Source organism: Leptinotarsa decemlineata, unplaced genomic scaffold, assembly GCF_025532065.1.
Source record: "Leptinotarsa decemlineata unplaced genomic scaffold, Ldec_3_MD MMD2_tig00026369_RagTag_RagTag, whole genome shotgun sequence".
Lineage (NCBI taxonomy): Eukaryota > Metazoa > Arthropoda > Insecta > Coleoptera > Chrysomelidae > Leptinotarsa > Leptinotarsa decemlineata.
Genome location: NW_027412709.1, coordinates 4333826 through 4352304, shown reverse-complemented (window position 1 = coordinate 4352304; position 18479 = coordinate 4333826). Strand labels below are relative to the sequence as shown.

Below are 18479 nucleotides of genomic sequence, written 5' to 3'. Positions count from 1 at the left end.
ATGTGTCATACATAATGGATCGTGTAATATCACAAGAACTGAAAGTGTGTGAAGTCTATAAGAAGTAAACTGGTTAAAAATTAATTTTTATGTTTTGAAAGGATTGGATCTCAGGAAAAAACCAATCTCGAAACATATTTGGATATTTGTGAAAAACTATCTTTGGAAAAGCTGAAAAGTCGTGTAAGAATAACACTATTTACGTAATAAGTGTCTAATAAGTCTAATAAGTGTCTCACCTAGTTAAGGTTGGATGTTTCACAAATATCAAGTGCAACAACGTGTAATTATTTTTGTTTTAGAATCAAATTATTCAATTGGTTGGTGACACATAAAACAAGATCACTTCCCTTTATGAAAATCATACCAATAATTTCAAAAGTGTTAGATTTTATCGATTCAGATTTTTTCATTTTCAATAATAAGTTGTTCCCGCTCTCAAAAAAAAGCTAATGGATCATATTGAAACCAAAAAAAAATGTTGATCATTTCAAAGCGCTAGGAGTATGATATCTGATTCGACTCATATAAAAAAGAATGATTGTTGAATTTTTGATAGGTAATTCAAATCATTATCCAGTTCAAAACTGAAAAGTGTTCTTAACCAATTTAAACCTTCGTCATGAACAACTGCTGATATTTTCTCTGAATATTTGCGATGCATAAAGATTAGATTAGATTGTCGGAGAGCTAGCCCATGGCCTGATTCACTGCGACCTTTTCAGATCTATTGTGATGCTTCTTGATTGTTAGAGCTCATTGTCTAGCTTGATCTCTCTGATGAGACTCCATATCCTTGACACTGACCCCTTCATATAGCTGGTAGCCTCTGGTTTCTCTTCCCCGCATCTCGCGTGTCTCAGTTTTGCTATCGCTTCGCATTCACAAAGTACATGCAGTGCGGTTTCTTCCCCTCCTTGACAAAACCTGCATTGGGTTTCTTCTGTCAGACCCATGTTGCTCAGATGTTTCCTGAATCAGCTATGCCCCATTAGTAGACCCACCACTACCCTTACAACTTCACGGTTGTGTTTTAGCAGGTCTTCCGTGAATCTCAGCGATGGTTCCTTCATGAACTCTTCCGTCTGCCGCGTTCCTGGGAGCGTACTCCACCAATCTATCGATTCGGCTTGCATCCATGAAACTATGGATGTCTCTATCTCGCTATCCCGCAGAAGGGTTCTGAGCCGATCATAGGCCAGGGTTAAAACATCTCCCTCCTCATTGCCCTTATGGCTTTCATGTCCGGGTAAGAGTGGCCCTATTTTGGGTACTCAGCTCAGACAGCTTCCCACTAATCTTGAGAAGATTTGAAATGAGCTGAGCGCCTTAATTGCCGCTTGGCTATCAGAAAAAATGGCAATGGTTTTATTGTGACCTTCTGTCTGTTTATTTTCCCTATACAGAGTTCAAATGCCGCTACTTCTTCCAGGAATACACTTGCATTGTGTCCGAGGCTGAGTGCGATATATCGGCTCGCACTCCTTGGGTTTTTGAGCCATCTGTATGCCAAATTTCTTCCGCTTTTACCGGTGGCCGTTTTGCCAGTCCTCTCTACTTGGTATGATGATTTTTGAATCTTTTGGAAAGTTGTACTGCGGAACTGTGTTATTCACGGGCATTCCTAGTATTGGATCTACCTTCAGTTCATTGTACAGTTTCAAGTATTCTGCACTGTGTGACTGGCTGATTGGGGTTTGCCTCAGCATTAGCCTTGTGTCACCAGTCGAGCTCCTCTTTGTATGTAGATGTGTAATGGCGAAAATCCGAGTAGGACCTCAAGTGCTGCAGTTGAGGTCGTTCTCATGGCTCCCGCAACACTTGGACACGCCAGCCTTTATATGCCGCCTAATAGCCTAGCCTTACCCGATTGCCTTGTTCTTGTTCACCAAGTCACTACACCGTATATTATCATGAGTCTCACTACCCTTGTATATAACCAGAGTGTCATTTTTGGGTTCAACCTCCAGTTCTTTCCACACATTCCACACATTTCGGCGGCCAGCCTCCAATCCCCCGCCGTTGGCCTTCTGTGCCTTGTTGGGAGAAAGGAAGACCCCCAAGAGGCCAGATTCAGATGCCGCTAAGAAATGGGCTGTCAACAGTAGCCTTACAAATTGGTGTTTCTTTCACCTTCATGCCAAACCTCCTCCATGAGCCTCTCTTTGCCTTCCGAATTTCTTTGTTATACTGCGTAAGTTTTTTCCTATATATGTCCCAGTCTTGGTTTCCTTTGGCTTTGTTGAATAGTTTCGTCCTGTTAACTTGGTGAAAATGGACTTATCAGTTTAACAAATGAGGTTATCGATATTTTTATCAATTCACACAAAATACTATTTTTTTTACATAATAAACGAATTGCTACAACTGATGACATAAAGTGGTTGTAACTATTACTAGTCAAAATTCTCTGTAAAATGACTGGACCTACATATAACAAAAAAAATCTAACCTCAGTAGCCTTCCAACGATCAACTTCATGTATGCTCCTAGGTTTTCTTGAAAAGTCTGATACACTGAATTTGCCTGTTTCAATGTACAACTGATTGAGATGATCCATCTGAGTCTTAGTTAGACAAACATTTTTAGGACCTTTCAACCACAAGGTTAAAATACGTTTTAAAACTCCTAGTAACACCAAATGCATGTAATCCAAAGGAATTTGTTTGATCATGTCAATATCTAGAGATTCCAAAATTGTTGATCCATGATGATGTTCAGGCTGGGTTCTATTCCGAAAAAATTCATCTGTTCGTAAACTTGAAGTAGTGGATGAATATACTACTCAATGTTCTAAATAATCACCTTCGCAAATACATTTCGAACAACCAAAATAACCTGAATGATGTTTGGTATTTAAAATAAATGCTTTTGCTAGAGCATCACATATTATACAATTCAATTGAATAGAGTAAGATTTATCTTCTATAACAAGCCCAGTAAGTTTTAGAATTGAATATTCCTCTATAAAATATTTCAAAAATTCATTTGAATCTTCAGGTTTTTTTAAACCACGGAAAACACCTATCATGAATGGTTCTGTATGAATATGTTTTATAACAATATCTCCTAAAATAGGCCAAAATTGACTACCAGATGACTTCGAAATTGGTAGCCATCTATATTGATGTTTATTAAAATTACACTATCTTTGCGATTATATATTACAATGGCACGTTTAATACTTTTCTCCACACCAAAATGCACATATTGGCCACCTCCAACATTAAATACATTTTTGAGACACTTTGGAGTTCTCATTAGGCTTCTCGCATCTTTCGGTAATTCATGATGGCCATGCTTTCTTAATATTCCTAACAAATCAATGATACAGATCTGTGATATATTATGTACATGGAAACAGTTCCGTAGATCATCTGGCAAGCTATTTCTCAAAGTTTGTTGTTCAGCGCTTTGTATTTCATTATTTTGTATTTCAGAACTACCTTTATGAAGAAAAGGCAATGTTAGAGGTGTATCATCGAAAATGCAACCGGCATCACTGAAATTGTTATCGTACTCACTACAAAAATGAGGTGTCTCAACTTTCGGTGACTCGCTGGGCTCAAAGTCATATCCTACTGATACATTTTCAGTAGGAAGTTCAGTATTTGTTTTTAATATTTTAGCGCTACTGGGACCTGGGGAACTTTCATTGCTTAATAAAATTCGTCTCTGCTGTCTCTTAGGAAGGTTTGGGAAATCTCGTGGTATTTTATCGTAATGAATAATTTACTTACGTGATCTCACACTATTGTATTATCTCCAAAATATCACACACCAAATGAACAGAATAATAACACGAAAGGTAACAGGTCTTTATTTCACACTTCAACACACGCTCACTGCTGCCAGCTAAATAAAAATAAAACACAGACAGTGTCAATTGTCATTATCATGCAGACACTGATTATAATCTGTGACACAAAGCTGAGAGCATATATAGACTACACAGACCACGAGAGGTCGCAGTTCTCGAGACATTCCCAAAACTCGTCAGATTCCACAGAACTTCACACAAAACAATATATAACTCGAAACTCGGAGAGACTCTCATCTGTTAAAAAGTCAAGTTCGTCTGGATATTACTATTACCAACCTGAAAACACAGCGAACGTAATATTGGAGTAACAAATTTAGGTAGGAGTTAAGTGAAACATAATATACCATATTGACGTAAATTTTCACGTATTAGCTACAACATATTTACATAAACTATTTATGTAAATATGGGGTTAAAGTATTTTAGAAATGTAATGGAGCATTTACGTAAATATATTACACAAACATGTTCCGTTAATTTTATGTAAATGTAACAAGTGTGTTTGCTGGGATCATACATAAAACCTTTGCCTCATACATAAAACCGATGGTGAACATCGTATGGAAATCTGTTCGGTAGTTTTTGAGTTTATTGCATTCAGAAAATCAGACAAACGCGTCGGGTATTCTGTATAGCGATATGATATTTGTATTTTATTCAAAAGTTGGCATTCCTATAACCAACAAGCAAATCATACTAAATCAGTAATTTACTTGGCACGTGTATATTGAAATATTTCTTAGACCGTCAATTCTGATAACATTAGAATCTACTTGGTAAATAGTCATTATACTTCACTGAGATCACAAGTCATAATTGTTTGTTCGAATACATACATGGTGATCACACGAAAAAACAGTTGTTAGCAGGACCTACAAATGCATTATGGTGTGGTTAGTTGATGTTTCAACAGGACGGAGTTCTTTTTAATTTTTGCTTGATTTTTCGTTACTCTTTCAGATTTTGAATGTATTGCATGATCCCTACGATCACTTTTCATTTTTTTCAAGGCTACCTAATACCTAATAGTGACATTGAATTACCACGAATATGCTTTGGAATCAGTGTCACTTCCGAGGTTGATACATCCTGAGGTTATCCCCGATAACTAGATATTACGGCTGAGAAACGCGTATTAATGTTGACTCAGCCAGTTTGGTGTGCTAATACCTGAACCTATGTAAGGTAAATTCCGTAAAGCGTGTTAATGTTGACTCAGGTAGTTTGGTGTGATAATACGTGTACCTGGATTAGGTAAATTGTCAATAACATCCGTCGACTCTTGTCTACCTGCTAGTTAAAGGATAGCAAACAGCATGACGACAGGTAGAAAAGGTTGAGGAATTTTATTGACAATTCACTTGATCCAGGTATTACTACAGCAGACTACCTGAGTTAACATGAACAAGCTTCACGGAGTTTACCTGATCTACCAAACTACTTGAGTCAACATAAATACGCGTTACGAAGCCGTTATATCCAGTCATCGGAGATTACCTCAGGATGTATGAAGCTCTGGAGAAGCTAGCCACTCGCGCCAGCGAACCGTCAGGAGAAAATTCCAAAAATCCAGGGCCTTCAAACACGAAAAATAGTGAAACTGGCAACCTTGGCCGCGAAAGCCTTAATATATCAGATTATAACTTCAAGGCTTCTCAACAACAGATTACTGTGAGAAAGTTATTGTATAATGAAAAAGTGGTTGAAGTGTTGTACACTATACAGGCTGATTCACGGTGGATGGCACATTAGACGTTTCTGGTGAACCAGACAACGGATCACTTTGAAAATTTAATGGAGGGCATATTCGGACATTCTCTAGCCAACTAAAATATTTTCGACAATGCGGTGTTGCCGCTTCTATTAGAAAGCAGTAGCAACTTTGATTTTTCAAATAGAACACTCTGTATATAATATTATTTTTGGAATCTCCAACAATTGCACGACAACTTTTCTTGATATTTCCCTATACCTATCTGTTACCGTTTTCGAAATAAAAATTAATTTAAATTTTTTTCTTCGAAAATGATGACTTCTAAAAATGCCGATATCTTTTAGTTAAGAAGTACTATGATATCGAAATTTGGTTTGGAGTTAGGTGATACTTGCATACTTCCCACACGTCAGCCTAATCTCCGTTACTTCAATACAGGGTGGTAAAAAATACAGTTTTTTCGTTTGCTTGAAAAAGTTGCTGAAATTTGATTATTTTAAATGGAACACCCTGTATATTATTGAAAATTCGGAAAGCTGCTGAAATTTGCTTTCTTTCTATGTATATCATACCTATACCTAACTAGTCAAGTTTCGGACTTATGAACATTTATTTGTGAAAATGTCCCTTCAGAATGGTATTTCCATTCGGTATTTGGTAAGCAGGCCATGATTACTATTTGACAGTAGCGTTGTGACATTCTCCTAATAATATCGACATTTTCGTCACTTCAGAAGTTGCAAATACCTTCAAAACGATGGAACAAAACTATTCAAACGAAGTTCTTATGAATTTGTTTATTATTTTTGGACAGTGTGACAAAATTATCAGCAGAACATGTAGAAAGTTCAATGAAATGTATCCGAATCTACCGCCAATGAACCTCAAGAAATTTATACGAATTCAGAACAATTTCAATATGTTTGGATAAACTTTAAAAAAGCACCAAGAAACTTGAAATTGGAAATATTGATATGAATAATTATAAAAAAGTAAAACAATCATGTGGAATATTTCAAAATATGTTCGAATCGCTGGCCGTTCACTTCCAAGCACTTTAAAATGCGGGTGTTGACTGCTTTCGTGGTGGCAGATCTGATTTCATTGGGATCCAAATCTTCAAATGTTTGGGCAATCCTTTCTAACAATTCATCTCTCGAACGCACGGGTATTTTGTAAACTTTTTCTTTAAACATTCCCCACAAATAAAAATCTAATGGATCAAGATCGGGTGATCTCGCTGGCCAATTCCATGGTCCCAAGCGCCTCATCCACCGATCGTCAAATAGTCTATCCAGTTCTGCGCTCACTTCTCTTGTGCAATGTGCAGGAGCTCCGTCTAGTTGGTACCAACAGTTTCGATAATCTTCGAGTGGCAGATTATCCACGAAACTGTCTACAGTATTCTCCAAAATATTCAGGTAGCTTCTGGATGTTAATGACTCCTCGTATATCACGTACCTCAATTTGTTGTCCATCAACATGCAGAAGACATTAAAACTAAATTTTTCTTGAAATCCGGCTTCTTTTGTGACGTGAGGATTTTCACTGGACCAATAATGACGATTTTTTCTATTGAAAATCCCTTCTCTCGAAAATTTCGATTCATCAGTCCAAATAATTTTATTTAAAAAAAGTGGATCTTCTTGAATGCGTGTCAACAACATTTCACAAAATTCTACTCTCTGTTGAGGATCTTGAGGCTTCATTGCTTGAATTTTGGTGAATTTATAATCATGCATTTTATGTCTTCGCAAGATTCTTTGAACCGATGAATAATTTATACCCAAATCTTCTTCAGCACTTCTTATCGATGACTCGGGAAATGCGTGAAAATATGCTAAGACATTAATCTGGTTGTCTTCGAAAATTACGGGTCGAGGCAAGTTTCTTGGTGCTTTTAAAGTTGATCCAAATGCATTGAAATTGTTCTGAATTCGTATAAATTTCTTGAGGTTCATTGGCGGTAGATTCGGATACATTTCATTGAACTTTCTACATGCTCTGCTGATAATTTTGTCACACTGTCCAAAAATAATAAACAAATTCATAAGAACTTCGTTTGAATAGTTTTGTTCCATCGTTTTGAAGGTATTTGCAACTTCTGAAGTGACGAAAATGTCGATATTATTAGGAGAATGTCACAACGCTACTGTCAAATAGTAATCATGGCCTGCTTACCAAATACCGAATGGAAATACCATTCTGAAGGGACATTTTCACAAATAAATGTTCATAAGTCCGAAACTTGACTAGTTAGGTATAGGTATGATATACATAGAAAGAAAGCAAATTTCAGCAGCTTTACAAATTTTCAATAATATACAGGGTGTTCTATTCAAAATAACCAAATTTCAGCAACTTTTTCAAGCAAACGAAAAAACTGTATTTTTTTACCACCCTGTATTGAAGTAACGGAGATTAGGTTGACGTGTGGGAAGTGTCCAAGTATCACCTAACTCCAAACCAAATTTCGATATCATAGTACTTCTTAACTAAAAGATATCGGCATTTTTAGAGGTCATGATTTTCGAAGAAAAAAATTGAAATTAATTTTTATTTCGAAAACGATAACAGATAGGTATAGAGAAATATCAAGAAAAGTTGTCGTGCAATTGTTGGAGATTCCAAAAATAATATTATATACAGAGTGTTACATTTGAAAAATCAAAGTTGCTACTGCTTTCTAATAGAAGCGGCAACACCGCATTGTCAAAAATATTTTAGTTGGCTAGAGAATGTCCGAATATGCCCTCCATTAAATTTTCAAAGTGATCCGTTGTCTGGTTCACCAGAAACGTCTAATGTGCCATCAACCGTGAATCAGCCTGTATATTAATATTATTTTATAACATTAGAAAATGTTTCGGAAGTAATTTTGTTAGGAGCATCTCCCATTCTAACAACTAACTGCGGAATATACTTCGGTTACGTAGGTTTCATGAATCCCAACAAAAAATCTAATATCGTCAGACCACGTTTGCCTACGGTTTCGATATAGTTGTAATCTAGTCACTTCCGAACCAATGTGTTGTAATTAAGAGGTTTCTCATTTTGCTGAATCGTAACATCTGTTGAAAACTCATTTGAGTTTGTCAATTATCCAAACCGTGAAGGTGTTCCATTAGAAGATCCCACTGATAATCTCATATGACTCCTCCAGATGTTTTTGAGGGAATACGTGACATCTAAAGTGTACTAAACACAATTACAGTTTACTTTAGAACTGGTAGATAGAAAAAAAGGGGGTTAATGGTAAACATTTTCAACTTTCATTGTACTGAAGTGAGTTTTTTGAGTAAATTTTTTCTTGGAATCATGATATTTATTGGGTTTTTGCAGACGAATATAAAACTGCTAATCAGATTTTCAATAATGAAGAAGTATTGGATTGAGAATGGAAATACTTATCAAAACGAGGTATCGAAACATCCCTCATTCATTCTGAATAGAACCGTTTGTGATACCCTTTCATCCTCAAGAGATGCAACACTATTGTCGTTTTCATCAGAACATATTCAAACTGATCGTATCTGTTAAAAAAAAATCTGTTCAAAAATCTGTTTTTCCGTTAACCAGCTGTCGCACCTCAACGAACGACAATCCCCAAAAGTCGAAACTTGTGAGAGCTAAGGATTAACGAGGTCTTACCTTTTAACGTGTGATTCCTAACACGAAATCGTATCCATATAGTGAATATACATTCATGATTGTGAATGAAAGTGTATTGAGAAACCACTAAGCATTTCTGAATATTTCTTTCATGTATGAAGAGAAATATTCTGTGATACAGTGACCATTTTCATTTAATAATTCATTCCATCAGTTGATGTATCATGATACAATAATTTTGAATAGGTTATCTACACATCAAACCAATATGAAAACTGATATTGACACTGAAAATCAAAGTTCATGACACTCGGCAATTAAGATTTTTTCTTCATGACAAGAAATGTTATTTCATGATCTGTTTTTTTTATTCATTCATTCTCTTCCAGGAACCTTTTCTCAAATCAATATTTTTACTGTTTGTAGATGTCAGACTACACTATTTCTAGGCTTTCGAAAGTATTTCGGAGTAAAGTATCATTATGGAGGTGTAGACAATCTCAAGCAAATTTGTTTTATTCTATGTTTTATTCTATTGGTGTTGACCAATACTTGACTTCTGCTCTACTCAATCTGATGTGTGCAGTGAAATTGAAAAAAATATTGCAAAAACCGATTCTAGTTCTACCTTTCAGTGAAAATATTGAAAATCAAAAATATTTCCTTTCTGTATTCTCCTCCTCCTTTAGTGGAAAACTCAAATCCCGAAAGCTGAAAGTGGAAACTAACAAATCTATTTTTTACATTTCTTCCAAATCATGAAAGCAGAACAATGATAGCGGAAATGTTCCTATTATTAATGGTGTTTCCCAAGAAACGGTTTTGGATCCTGTCTTGTTCATTATCTATATAGACAGTTTTTTGAAAAGCTTTCCAAAGAAAGCATTTCCAGTTTATGACACAACAATCGTTTTTGATGCGTAGTCACTTACCATTTATATTTTATGCCAATGAGCGGCCAAACACATTCCAATGAGATAACCAGATCTGATGATCGACAGACACATGAAGTACGATCTGCAAGTATTTTATATAACTTGAAAATTACGAGGATATTGATCTCGTTCGAAACTGTTGAAGCAATGGAATAAAATTCCCCAGCAGCTTACAATAATATTACCTATAGTCTAGTTTAAACTAGTCCAAAGTGCTAATTGAAAATTATCACTTTGATATCTGAATTCTCTACAGAAAAAAGGTCTGAGAATTTCGTTAGATAATTACGTTTCCAAGCGATACATTATTTATCATCAGTAATGTTATGGATACAGTTATTCTGAAAACGGACGCAGTTCAATATAATCATAGTACCAGTACCATGAGCAAAATATATTGAAACTTGAAAAGATATAAAATCCAATATTATTCCTTTGGCTTTTCTTGAAGACAGCTCAGTTTCAGAGACGTTTTTCTTCATGCCTACAGATATTACGGAAATTAGAAAAATTCTCGAATAAATTAAAAACTTAAACTCGGCTAGTTGGGATGACATGAGCATAAACTTATTTACCGAATTGCTCAACTTCTCTATCAACGTTTTGGTAGAAGCTATAAAAACAAACTTCATAACAGGTGTATTCCCGCCATGTTTAAAAACAGCCATTGTTATTCCTTTGCATAAAGGAGGCGACACAAATAATCCTACTAACTTTAGGCCTATTTCTATGCTACTTAGCCTTGCTAAAATCATAGAAAAACTTGTTAAATAAAGAATTACGATGTTTGTGAATAAGCATAATATTATTAGTAGCAGTCAGTTTGGGTTTCAGAGTTTGAAAAATACGGAAGATGCTGTTTCATCTACTGGAAAACGTTTATCTCAATTCAAATAATCGTGAAATAGCAACGGCAGTTTTTTTCGATCTTTCAAAAGCTTTCGACTGCGTCGATCAGGAAATTCTGTTGCAAAAACTAGTGGTATATGGCTTCAGAGATATATTTTTGAAATGGTTCAGATCATACCTGTCAGAACGTACCCAAAAAGTTAAAGTCCCGGACAACATATTCCATTCCCAGACACTTACTTGTGGTATTCTACAAGGATGGGTGCTAGGCCCAATTCTATTCTTGTTATATATTAACGAACTAGCCCGCAATAATATAGCTGCAGAAATAACCCCATTCGCAAATGACACTACATCTATTTGGCATTGCAAGAATGAAAGTGAACTACATGGTTTGATCAGCAAGGATATTATAAAAATAAAAAACTGGTGTGATGCTGATCTCTTGTCATTTAATATCTTAAAAACTATCATCATCACCCTCAAGTGCTCCACACTGGATATTTATCTGGATAGGTTCTCAATTAATAGTAAACAAAATGTCAGCAAAATTTCTGGGATTACAAATTAATAAAAATTTTGATTTTGAAGGTCACATGAATAACGACGAAATACGAGAAATAAGCTCAATATAAGTTTACCGATTTCAATATCATCAAAAATTGAGAGGTATTTCATATATAATGGAAAAAAAATGATTAACCATTTGCAAATTGAGATCAAAGGCATAACATGTACCACTAAATTCAGAAAGTCTGTGAAAAGGCTTCTGATTTCAAAGGCCTTTTACTTTTTAGACGAGTTCTATTCAGACAGAAATTTAAATTCTATAAAAAATTAATTTTTATTATTACCTACTGGTATTTGAACTGTGTGACTGTTTTAACTTTTTGTTTGATATTTACATTTGGTTCTGAACTGTATAGTTGAAAATGTTTACGAAGCAGACACTTTTATTTTCTATACATTCACTTTTTATATTTTTATGCTTTATAGTTTTTACATTCCTATTCTACATTTATCATTTATTTCAATATGTAGTATACCTATATATTTTTACTTTCTGACCACTTTTTCGACCCACAATCCTGAAATCACCAAATGTTCAAGTACTTACTACTTTTGATTTGTATATTTTATACCTATTCCTTAAAATAGTAATACTTTGTCAATGAGATTTTATTTTCGACAATAAAGTACATTTTGATAGATTGATTGTCAAATTAGTATCAGGCAGTATTCAGTTCATTTATGAGCAAAATGAACTGAAATATGGAAAGAAAAAAATAACTTGTTAAAAAATTTTGATAGAACTTCATTTCGACATTAATCGAAGTAACTCTCGAAAAGTGTATCACCTTGTATCTTCGTCTCATTTCACGTTAATCACAATTTTACATTTTCATACTTCTGTGTAACGGATAGTAACGGTAACTTAGATATCACGTCTATATCAACTTGAAATTGTTTATTCATCGATGGATAAATATTGATGAGTATTCGATATTTTGAACTGGCATTTTCAAAATAGAATGTTTCTTTCAATTCACATGGTACCACAGTGGTTCACGAATTATTTACTGAAACACACCTGATATCAAAGTAACCATAATATTGACAAAGTTTTTCCATAATATTGCCACATATGTTGATTTCATTTCCTCTAGAATCAACGATGGCCTTGATAAATGTTCAGATGTTACAATATTTTTTTAATCATGGATGACACCTAAAACCCAACCGAAAGCGGGCACACTGCATTCTTAAACTTTCCCGTACTAAGTCCACCCTTAGATTGTCCATCCCATCTGCTAAGCAAACATATTTTTCTTTTCAGCTGCACCTCCCGAGTTAGCCGAGGAAGCAGCAGTAGCGAGTGCCAGGGGATTCCAAACTGAGGTCCACACGAGTGAGATTAGAGAAGAGCTAACGGGAGTAAAACCCATGGAGGTCATCGGTTACATCGGTGTTACTAAACCAAAGTATCCGTTGAAACCACAGAAGTGATTGGATATTTCTGTCATTTAGTTCCATACAAAACAATAAATATTTATCGAAAGAGTGATCAATTCTTTCATGCAATAATTCATTCAATATGTATTTTTACTAACACAAGTTATCGAAAATAGTCGGCATTTAAAGGATTGCAGAAAAATACATCACTAACTTGATCGGTACAATTGGAAACTCTTGCATGATGTGAATACAATGAAAATACTTTTTTCATACGACAATACTGTTTTCTCTGCAATTTTCCAAATAGATTTTTCGAGAAGAAAACTCTCAGCACCGCCTCATTGAAACCTAATTGTTGGTTTTGCAATGACACTCTTGCCTTTGGCAAGATGTAGCCTGACGTAGTTATTCTTGAGCATAAGAGCACGACGATATTCGTCGTGGAGTTTTCATCTTCTGGTCAGACGAATATTCTCCGAAAAGTAAAGATTTTCTCTTCGAAGTCCTCAGACTCTACCCCGACCACTCTGTTGAGATGGTTGTTCTCAATATTGGAATCTTTGGAGGAGTGATGCCTTTTCTACTCTTCACTTTCAAGATCATGCCAGCTTCACTAGTGATGGCAGACATTTCGACCAGACAAATGCAGAAGGTTGTCATTCTTAGCTCATTGCGTCTGCTCAGGACATATGCTTCTCGGACCCAATGATCACTTACCCCACACTGTGTGGAGTGGTCGTTGGTTGATAAAGCTGGCGCGCCCTCCCGAATGTATCGGGGCTTCGAGAAATAGGGCCTGACCAGCGTATTTCTCGACGGAGACAAACGTCGAGAAATACCTGTACTATAATACATAGCTGAATTTGTTACTACAGTAATTTCAAAAATCGATGAAAAAACTAGAGATGAAATCTAATGAACGATACGTCGCATATTGCAAATTGGTTTATATGAGATTGTAACAAATATCAATTATATGATGGAATTGGCCGATACATTGGCAGAGCAAGATCTTCAAATGATGTGGTGCTGCAGGCTTTTCTGGGTTTTTCTGCAGCTGAAAAAGCAAATGCGCCACTGGAATCAATGAAGTCGCCCCGGAGTGCCAATTAATTTTTATTGTTATTTTTATATTATACTGCTAATTAAAAAAAATGTTACTAACGTATTCAAAAAACACTTTATTGTGAGATTTTGTGTTTAGTAAAAATCTCACATTGAAGTGTTTTTTGAAAACGTTAAATATGGATTAGTATTGAAAGTTACTCTGCGGTAAAGCCAAATGAAAACAAAATTCGACAATTCTAGTCGAATTTTCAATGCAACCACTGATGTATTAAATGATATTTCAAAAACAACCACTGATATTCTCGATATGAAAAGGGATTATTCCAGTCCCTCGAAATAGTGGCATCATCTAAAAAAACGGCCTGGATAATAAAATTCCTGGAAAAATAAAAAATCTCAAACTGCACTCAAATTCTGAAATCGATTAAAAAAGTATTTGATGACATGAGTTGAGAATACAGGATTATTTATATTTTACAATTTTCAATGTTTTTCGAAGGTTGGCAGAGGCCTTTATCTCCAACTACATCGTACCAACCATAGCCGTGCTAGGACCGTATCAGACACGGAAAATAACACGACACGGTAATGAATCAACCGTATTCTAATCCCGTAAGCAACACGTAGAATGACCGTATCATATGGGTATAATGACCGTAAGATACCCCTTTGACAACTGTAGTTAATGTGAAGTATTGTATGATATTCCGGCTCACTCATCAGTGTAGTGTGAACGTGTAGAAGAGTTTACCGCGAAGAACGAATATGGCTATGAGATTATCTGCTCAAAAATTGGTAATGGTGGCTATTATTTTGGACGATGAAGAAGCAGAAATTCAAAAAAAGACCCGACGCTATTGGATTCACGACTCTTCAAGATAACTAGAAAGTGAAGGAGAATATTGGACATTATTTAGACATTCAGTTGATGATGAGGAACAAATTTTTCAATATTTTCGAATGTCATGGCACGTGCATGCTACGCTACTTGCCGGACAGGTGCGGTGACTGAACGGTCTAGTGGGCGCCGAAAGAATGTTTTTTAGCATGTGCCGGTACGTTTACGGTCATGGTTTGGTACGGTATAGTGGGCAGAGACCTTAACGGTTGGTAATTTCACATTTGACTGTTTGCTCATATTATTCATTCTTCTTGTGTTATCTCATTCAATATTCCATTTTTTTAAATTTATTTTTTCCATTCCATAAACTCAATGTTTACTGCTCATATTAATCAATTATGTTTTCTTGTTCAATATTCCGTTACCTTGTTGAATTTATTTATTCAGTTTTGAATCTCTTTTCATAAATATTCCATATTTCTTGGGATAATAAAGACAAAACAATACAAAATTTCATCTCAAACCTGTACATCAACAAGGAAATTAAAATAATCTACGGAAAATTAATCATCTTTTAGCACTTTTTTTCTTAAAATATGAACTTAGTTATAGCTAAAGAACGATGTCACGTTGGGTTATCATTACTTGAATCGAAATCAAAACATTAAATGAATATATCTCATGACCTTGTGAATAGAAAAAATTTTATACTTAGTAAGCAATCCTGTATCGAGTTCAACTATATGATGGATAACTCTATATCTGTTTCGTTGATAATGGTTTTTTTTATCACAATCTAGGTGAGAATTCATATGGCAATTTAAAACTTATCATACAAATACATTTGTTCGGAGGCAAGCATGCAAATAAAACGAAGAAATACTATCTAATTCTTAAAATATATTTCCAAATATATGTATTTTCAATTAAGCTGACAAAGAAGGGCGACACTTCTTTTGATCCAGTGCGATGGATGAATATCTGTATCTAGCAGAATTGGTAGCACGTAATTTGTGGAATGGCCAGTTGTAGAAAGTACTCCCCGTCTTTCAGAAGTTTTGTACACTGGACTAGTGTATCGGGTACCTGAAAACATTATTAATGTAATATTATTTGCATCCATAATAACAAATATTTACATTTTTATTGAATATTGAAGAATCGAAAAGTCATGAAACCCTTTAAATTTTCCACAATTCGCTTAACTTTCAACAGTTTCAGCTCCGCCACCAATAACCATTTAGTTATCAGTTAGTTAGTTTATTATCAAATACCTCATTAGAAGAAGCGAAATTATCCAAAGTGAAATGTTCAGTATTACCACATACATTGCCGTTCATGTTACAAGTTAACCTATCTTCGTGTAATGTCATCCTCCATTTTTTTCAATTTATTGAGATACCTTGCTGAACTGATTTCAAAAATGTGTCAACTGGTACAAAGTAAGCAATAATATCTCAATTATAAACTCTGAGTAAATCATCAATTGATAAGCAAAAACGAAATGAAATTACATATTAGTTCACAACTACTTCAATGAACTTATGAGAATATTGTTATTATTGTATCTGAACATCTTCATCAGTGATTTTTGACTCTTGACATTACCGTATATTCTTTGAAAATATTATTGCCATTTTTGTATTTTTGTCATGATACTTCCTAGGTGGCATCTGCAGGAGATGCTTGGGCTTGTTTTTGTTAGAATTGTAGTCAAACAGAGGATATATGACACAAAACTTGTGCAGAAAACTAAACAAATGGAAACATTCATGATGATAATGACAATAATATAATAATGATAGTTATAAGGTACTGTCATGAGACAAAATACCCCCTAAATCGCGTGACGACTGTACACGAAAGAAAAATAGTAGGTGTGTCTGGAAACATGAAATGCTTACATGAAGGTAACGTCACATGATATGCTGCAGGTTTTTCCGGGTTTTCCCGCAGCTGAAAAAGCAACTGCGCCACTGGAACCAATGAAGTCGCCCCGGAGCGCCAATTGATTTTTAATATTGTTTTTATTTTTATTGTTGTTTTAGAAATAAATTGTGTTGTTGAGATTTTTCATCACAGAACTCATTTTTTAGTTTCGAATAAAAAATAGGCGTCAAAATAAAGACAAGGTTTGTTTGAAAGAAGGCGCGATCGTCGAATTCGGCGAAATTGTCTAAAAAGTCATCGACAAATTTTTGACAGTTTTTTCAGTCCAACAACCTGAATATGTCAATTATAGCGAGTTACGTTTTGAGAGTACAAAATTTTGAACAAAAATGAAATGAGATACTGGATTAGAATGCCAATCCGATCAACCTTCAGAGGTTTATTCGTTCTGAGTTATCTCCGATGACTCCAACTCATCGGAGATTATTCAGGATGTATGAACCTCTGAAGAAGCTAGTCAATCGCGCCAGCGAAACGTCAGGAAGAAATTCGAAAAATCGACGGCCTTCAAACCCGAAAAATAGTGACACTGAAAACTTCTGCTGAAAGCCTTAACCATTTTGTCGGAAACTGAACCATTTTTTATCATTCTCTATAAAAAAAATGAACAGAAACAGAACAGATCAAAAAATTTGATCGGTTGACTCATGCATATCGTTTTACTCATGCTATTCCATTTTTTCGAAAATTCTGGCACAACGCGTGTGGCAACGAAGTTCGTTCCAAAATTGCTCAATTTTGACCAAGAACACCGTCGCATGAGAAGCGCTCAGAAATTGTTGGCTGACTTCACGGCAATCCCGGTTTGCATACAAAGGTGATTACTGTTGACGAATCATGGGTATATGGTTATGACATCGAAACCAAAGTCCAATTTCCCCAATGGAAGACTCCAGGAGAGTCAAGACCAAACAAGCACACCAACTTCGATCAAATGTCAAGGATTTGTTCACTGTTTTTTTTTCGATTACCGTGGTGGCGTTGTGCATTAGGAGTTCTTGCCACACTTTCGTTCTGTTGATCACCCAAGGATATTTTCCAAGTTTTGTTCTTAACTAGTCTTAACAGTGCGAACTTAGAGCGAAACACAGCAAGCATAGAGCTAGTGACGGGACTTGGGGGAAAGGGAGATTACGACCTTGTCCTCGAGTCATGTAAGGACCGTTGCAAGTGATTCTTGAAAATAACTCCAAAGCAGGAACCGAAACGTCGAAAAGATGAAACTTACAGACCCGGTTTAACCCGGACAATAGTATATATATATATATATATATATATATATATATATATATATATATATATATATATATATATATATAATGATTGATACAACTAGTTTTCCTTCATTTTCAATGTTTCAATATTAATATTTGTTTACAAAAATGATTTGAAGCTTTGATAACTTTTGTTTATTATATGCGAGCGCTTTCGACAGCAGACTGTATCATCTTCATGGCTATATTCAAACTTAAAGTTTCATTTTCTTGTTTGTTCTTTTATATGTTAGATCGCCTTAGTGGATTTGTTAATGTTTCATCAATCAGGGTTTTGGCAGGTATTTGTCTTCTCCTTTCATCCTTACCCTTCTCTTTAAATTTGCCTGTACTTGGGTTACATCTGGTAATATCATTTGTGTTGGTGTTTCTCTAGATTCATTGTTTCTAGAAATGTGTAGTATATTGACTGTCAGGTCTTGTGTTTTGATTTGAATTTGTTCCTCGATTTTCCCAG

General features: G+C 35.2%; 2 protein-coding genes across 2 annotated transcripts in view; one reads left to right on the top strand and one right to left on the bottom strand.

Moving 5' to 3' along the window:
• LOC111502478 (uncharacterized) overlaps positions 1–12998 on the top strand; it is a 28230-nt gene extending 15232 nt beyond the window's left edge. The window contains exon 6 of the mRNA XM_023156569.2: positions 12771–12998. Coding sequence (XP_023012337.2) covers positions 12771–12940 — 170 coding nt within the window. The 3' untranslated portion in view covers positions 12941–12998. The remainder of the gene's footprint in view (positions 1–12770) is intronic.
• Positions 12999–15678: 2680 nt separating this feature from the next.
• The window catches only part of Dhc62B (Dynein heavy chain at 62B), a 123007-nt gene continuing 120206 nt past the window's right edge, over positions 15679–18479 (bottom strand). The window contains exon 31 of the mRNA XM_074185272.1: positions 15679–15884. Within this exon, the coding sequence (XP_074041373.1) occupies positions 15721–15884 (164 nt within the window). The 3' untranslated portion in view covers positions 15679–15720. The remainder of the gene's footprint in view (positions 15885–18479) is intronic.